General features: G+C 37.8%; 2 protein-coding genes across 2 annotated transcripts in view; both read left to right on the top strand.

Annotated features, from left to right (window-relative positions):
* The window catches only part of LOC107582542 (BAG family molecular chaperone regulator 5-like), a 9,486-nt gene extending 5,213 nt beyond the window's left edge, over positions 1-4,273 (top strand). The window contains exons 2-3 of the mRNA XM_016268439.1: positions 3,795-4,068; positions 4,154-4,273. Coding sequence (XP_016123925.1) covers positions 3,795-4,068; positions 4,154-4,273 — 394 coding nt within the window. The remainder of the gene's footprint in view (positions 1-3,794; positions 4,069-4,153) is intronic.
* Positions 4,274-4,440: 167 nt separating this feature from the next.
* Positions 4,441-5,578, top strand: LOC107582540 (BAG family molecular chaperone regulator 5-like). Its single transcript, XM_016268438.1, has 2 exons — positions 4,441-5,025; positions 5,111-5,578. Exons 1-2 carry the CDS (start codon positions 4,789-4,791, stop codon positions 5,576-5,578), a joined length of 705 nt encoding a protein of 234 aa, XP_016123924.1. The 5' UTR covers positions 4,441-4,788.
* Positions 5,579-6,391: the final 813 nt, after the last annotated feature.

Raw genomic sequence — 6,391 nt, 5'->3', positions numbered from 1 at the left:
AAACATACAGTATTTTGTCCAAGCAATAATAAAAGGACACATTTCATTTATAATTTGTCTTAAATCTCATTTTGTAAAAAAAAAAAATTGTGAATCGAATCGTGAAATCAAAATCGTGACCCGGCTAGGGCTGCATGATATATCGTAAATAGCAAATGTAAATATCGTGATATGCATATCGCAAGGGCGTGCGATATCTTAAAAAAAAAATTTGTTTTGTTATTTACATTTACATTATATTTAAATGTTGTTATTTAGCAGATGCTTTTATCCAAAGCGACTTACAAATGAGGAAAATAGAAGCAATCAAAACCAACAAAAGAGCAATAATTTACAAGTGCTATATTAGTATATTATTATAGTGCTATATTTCAGTTTCACAAAGAAACATACAGTATTTTGTCCAAGCAATAATAAAAGGACACATTTCATTTATAATTTGTCTTAAATCTCATTTTGTAAAAAAAAAAAATTGTGAATCGAATCGTGAAATCAAAATCGTGACCCGGCTAGGGCTGCATGATATATCGTAAATAGCAAATGTAAATATCGTGATATGCATATCGCAAGGGCGTGCGATATCTGAATCATTTTAATAATAGGCTACTTAAATCAAAATGTTGCAAAAAGTCAAAGTTTTAGTTCTAGCAGCTGAGAAAGAAATCGGATGTGTATCATTATACTGGATCCGTGCAGTCGGATTTAAAGGGACAGCAGCCTATAAATACATGCTGCTGAATGTCACTAATGTTAATCAAACAACAAAACAGCTATAACAAAGATTAATCCAAATTTAATTCATACAGTGAACACAATGCAGTGTTATTTTACACTTAATTATTAAATGTATGTACCTGAATACGACTGTTTATTTTATCTGTGCTTGTAAATTGTGTATTTGTTTTTCTCCCCCCCCCCTTTTTCTTTCTTTTTTTTACTGACTGTTCACAGCAAAATCACAATGATATACAATTAGTGTCATTCATTTTTTGTGTCATTCACATTGATGTTAAAATGATTAAAATGATGATTTGTGAAATCACTTTTTATTTACTGCTAAAACACTGCTGGTCACTTTCAGAAGATGTAGTAATCCTTTCTTTTCCAAGAAAGAATGTGAAACAAATTGGTTATATAATTTTCATTTTTAAATATTTTAAAATATAATTTGAATAGATTTTTCACACTTTAAGCAATATCGAATATCGCATTTTTTAACAAGGTATTGCGTATCACATTTTTTTTCAATATCGCACAGCCCTAATTAGTGGTGGCGAACAGGAGTCGTAAAGTAAGCACGCGTGAGTCCAGCTCTGGTGCAAATTCAAAGCCTAAAATTTAAATTTACCCAACACTTTAAGCCTATTCTTTTGCTGTCTTGCAAGTAGTGCAGTAGGGGATGCTAATCTGATGTTGAACTGCATTTTTAAATAATACAATAATAATAAATTGCTCACATGCTTTTATTGTATCCTTGACTTCCTGCTCTGGAAAAGGCTACATAGAAAATACGGTAACATTTTATTTTAAGGTGTCCTTGTTGCACGTTACATGTACTTACTATTATAATAGCAATTAATTATGCATAATTACATGCAAGTAACCCTAAGCCTAATCCTAACCCTAACACTATAGTAAGTAGCCTACATGTAGTTAATTAATATTACTCTGTACTTAAATGTATAATTACACTGTAACGAGGACACCTTAAAATAAAGTGTAACCCAAAATACTATACTTGTGTACTTCTTGTTAGGTGCATTGATCAGAAAGCATCTACCAAGAACTTAAATGGAATTGCTCAGTAGCTCTACATTATATTTAAAGCTGTCTGCAATCTCTTCCATGCCTGTTATCAAATGTATTTCATGAGCACTATATGGTCTGGGTGCTAATGGACGCTGTCTCTTTAAGGACCATGAATATGATCTGTCCGTGACATCACCGACACTTCCCTAGGGAATAGCAGCGGCAGTCTGCTGCCAATAAAATTGTCTAGGACTTTGAATCTGCAGAGGTAAGACGGCTCTGAATGGACTGTGTTCTTGAAGGGCATCTGCTCTTAGGGATCACCTCATTTCTCTAAACATCTTCTGCAGGTCAGGTTTGTAGGTGCTTTTGGGTTGATACACTTAAATAACATGTGCTGCTAATAGCCAGATTTTGCCATCTTTTTGTGAAAATGAGTAGGACCGCATGATTTCATGACACCGGCAGGTAGGGAGTACACTTTCCAAGACCTTCAAGTAAGTTGGGTTGTCGCAACCTGCCTGTTGTTGTCAAAATCAGATGAATGGATTTATTACAGAAAGTCAGACTTGGTAAGCATGAATGGTTGCATTTCAGATGGACAGATTAAGCAAGTTATATGAACCTTCTGGGTTTTGGGAAACTGTTTGTTCACAAAGGTTGTCCACCTAACAAACGGAGGTTTGTGATGTCATGCATTCATACTGTTTCCTGCATTGGCAAGCCTATTTGGTTAGTGTCTTGTTTATGATGGGTGTAGTTGGAAACATTTGGCTTAGTCCGCCTTAGTCATCACAGCTGTACAACACATACAACCTGCGCACAAAACCTCTCTTCTGTATTTTTCATAATAGAAGTTTACCTGGGTTAGGATTAAACCTTTTTTTAAATTTTTTATCCCACCTGACCACACAATAATACAGTCTTGAAGTGGATCGTATCTTTTTTTTTTTTTTTTCTTTTCTTTTTGAGCTTCTTATTTTAGACATCCACTAAAAATGACCTGCTGGGGAAAGTAATTTCGGAAGAAGAAAAATTTGTTTGTCACCACATGTTCAGTCTTGAAGTGGATCGTATCTTTTTTTTTTTTTCTTTTCTTTTTGAACTTCTCATTATAGACATCCACTAAAAATGACCTGCTGGGTAAAGTAATTCAGGAAGAAGAAACATTTGTTTGTCACCACATGTTTGCCTGATGTTTTGTTATTTTGATTTAATACAATGAAATTAATTTTAAGTGTGTCTTTAGAGATAATTCGCTAAAAAATTAAAATGCTGTCATCATTTACTCAACCTCATGTCATTCCAATCTCGTGTGAAGTAATTCTTCTGTGGAACATGATATTTTGAAGAATGTGGGCAACCTAACAGCTTCTAGTTCCCATTGACGTCCATATGTTTTTTTCTTTCTCTCCATACTATGGAAGTCAATGGGACCCAGAAACGTGTTTTTGAGGCCACTGTATACGTGTAGTTGAAGCACACACTATGTCTGTGAACTTATATTTATTTATTTATTTGATAACATTTGAATGTACATTACTGTTCAAAAGTTTGGGGTCAGTAAGTTATTCCAAAAACTGACAGTAAAGACATTTATAATTAATAATTTACTGTATTTTTGATTAAATAAAATACAGCCATGGTAAGCATAAACGTTTTCTTTCAAAAACAAAAGCAAAACATTTTGAATGCTAGAGTTTGTTTAAAGAAACGATTGTATAATTTTAGGTGCTGCTATTTAGTTTTTTTTGCCGTTTTAATCCTCTTGCTGCTTTCACTAGTTAATTTAAATGGTCATGCAGAGTAAAAAATGATTTTTTTCTCACAATATTCTATATAGTCTGCTATTTTCAATTAGTATGAGCTCATAAATTCTACCTGCACAATAAAAGAATTAACAAAATGTTGTTTAAAGTAGTTTTCCTGCCAGCTACCCATAAAAATCTTCTCTTTTACTTGTATTGAAATTCATCCACTGTATTGTCCCAACATCACACTATTTCCACATCCTGACCAGCTCTCACCTCTCTCTTCTCCTTCAGCCTGTTTAGGAAACCCTTTGATGGTGGGAAGAGGACGATGGATCATGGCAGTCAGCAGCCACAGACTCCGCAGATGCCAGGACCCTTCACAGGTTATGCGGGACCCCAGGGCCCATACCCTGGGCAGCACCCAGCCCTGTTACGGCTGGACGAGGTGCAAAGGGAGATTGCCACCCTGGGTCCACAGGTGTGCTCTTACAGCGGCCTGCAGAGCGACAGGGAGTACAAACGACTGGAGCGAGAGCTGACCCGATTACTGCTGGAGGTCGATAAGGTCAGGACAGGCCATCCAACTTTTTAGTTCGGTATGAAGTCACACTAGTTTGTTCTTCTTAACCATGTTTTGTTTCCTGACCCAGGTGGAGACGGAGGGCCGGCCGGAGCTTCAGCAGGCTCGGAAGCGTGCGGCAGGAGAGGTGGAGGGTCTGCTTCGCTACCTGGAGGGCAACGCTACGCATCCGTCTCGGCTGGGTCAGTAAGTTATTCCAAAAACTGACAGTAAAGACATTTATAATTAATAATTTACTGTATTTTTGATTAAATAAAATACAGCCATGGTAAGCATAAACGTTTTCTTTCAAAAACAAAAGCAAAACATTTTGAATGCTAGAGTTTGTTTAAAGAAACGATTGTATAATTTTAGGTGCTGCTATTTAGTTTTTTTTGCCGTTTTAATCCTCTTGCTGCTTTCACTAGTTAATTTAAATGGTCATGCAGAGTAAAAAATGATTTTTTTCTCACAATATTCTATATAGTCTGCTATTTTCAATTAGTATGAGCTCATAAATTCTACCTGCACAATAAAAGAATTAACAAAATGTTGTTTAAAGTAGTTTTCCTGCCAGCTACCCATAAAAATCTTCTCTTTTACTTGTATTGAAATTCATCCACTGTATTGTCCCAACATCACACTATTTCCACATCCTGACCAGCTCTCACCTCTCTCTTCTCCTTCAGCCTGTTTAGGAAACCCTTTGATGGTGGGAAGAGGACGATGGATCATGGCAGTCAGCAGCCACAGACTCCGCAGATGCCAGGACCCTTCACAGGTTATGCGGGACCCCAGGGCCCATACCCTGGGCAGCACCCAGCCCTGTTACGGCTGGACGAGGTGCAAAGGGAGATTGCCACCCTGGGTCCACAGGTGTGCTCTTACAGCGGCCTGCAGAGCGACAGGGAGTACAAACGACTGGAGCGAGAGCTGACCCGATTACTGCTGGAGGTCGATAAGGTCAGGACAGGCCATCCAACTTTTTAGTTCGGTATGAAGTCACACTAGTTTGTTCTTCTTAACCATGTTTTGTTTCCTGACCCAGGTGGAGACGGAGGGCCGGCCGGAGCTTCAGCAGGCTCGGAAGCGTGCGGCAGGAGAGGTGGAGGGTCTGCTTCGCTACCTGGAGGGCAACGCTACGCATCCGTCTCGGCTGGCCATTGAGGAGCTGACCCAGGAGGTGCAGAACTTGCTGAATGAAGGGGTTGTGGGGCCGTTCCGGCAGGGCCAGGCTCAAGATGCCTTTGAGATCAGTGAGGAGCTGGTGGAGGCTGTGCAGGATGTGGCCATGCGGCTGGCTCAGGTTAAGACGGGTGGAAGTGTCCCTCTCAGGAAGGCCCGTTACAAAGCGCTGACACGGGTCTGTGCCGTACAGGAATTACTGGAGGGTCGTGTCCGCACTCAAACGCTGGCGCTGCCGTTGTCTGATGACACGCATGAGGCTGTGCAGCGTATTAATCAAGTCATGGCGCAGGTGAGTGGTATTTATATAATTCACAATCCTGCATCTTAACCAGCAAATCACTGTTATTTATTTTACATGTGAAGATACAGCAGTTAAAAACAGACCTTTTTTATTTTAAAAGTCGGAGAGAGAGTAGAAAATAGCCATTAAAATGTTAATAGTGTGTTTTTTGTACAAAAACATAAGGAGAAAATACAATCAAAATTTACACTACCATTCAAAAGTTTGGGGTGAGTAAGATCTGAAGGATCTTGTGACACTGAAGACTGGAGTAATCATCCTGAAAATTCAGCTTTGCACCACAGGAATAAATTACATTTAAAAAAATGATTCAAATAGAGAACAGTTATTTTAAATGTAATAATATTTCACAATTTTACTGCTTTTACTGTATTTATGATCAAATAAATGCAGCCTTAATGAGCATAAGAGACGTCTTTAAAAACATTAAAAAAAAAACTTTCCTAGCCCACTTTTGAATGGTTGTGTATAGGGCTGGGCAATATGGCCAAAAAAATTATCATGATAATGTTTTTTCATATCAGTCGATATCGATAATTATCACGATAAATGTCACATTTTTATTTCTTTCAAGTTTAAAGGCAGATTTTTGCTCCAATGTGAAAGTTGTAAAAACCAGACAGTTAATTTTTTGTGGTCAGAACACGACACTTTTCCAGTCATTTTTCCTTAACAAAATAAATATCTTAATAGAAAAAAATAAATTCTTAGTTCTGCACGTTCTAATGAGTAATATTGTTTCAAATCAAGAAACAGGTTTGTACGGAGCCTTGCACATGGCATGCAGGAAAAAAAGAGTAGGCTAAATCGTGCGCACGATTTACTATTTCGTTCCCTCGA

Source organism: Sinocyclocheilus grahami, unplaced genomic scaffold (genome assembly GCF_001515645.1).
Source record: "Sinocyclocheilus grahami isolate Dianchi unplaced genomic scaffold, SAMN03320097.WGS_v1.1 scaffold45.1, whole genome shotgun sequence".
In the NCBI taxonomy this organism is placed as follows: Eukaryota; Metazoa; Chordata; class Actinopteri; order Cypriniformes; family Cyprinidae; genus Sinocyclocheilus; species Sinocyclocheilus grahami.
The sequence above is the reverse complement of the archived record's forward strand: the minus strand, read 5'-3'. Positions and strand labels throughout refer to the sequence as shown.

Coding starts and splice junctions, on each gene's coding strand:
- LOC107582540 (XM_016268438.1), top strand. CDS start 4,789: ATGGATCATGGCAGTCAGCAGCCACAGACTCCGCAGATGCCAGGACCC. Junction 5,026..5,110: donor TACTGCTGGAGGTCGATAAG/GTCAGGACAGGC, acceptor TTCCTGACCCAG/GTGGAGACGGAGGGCCGGCC.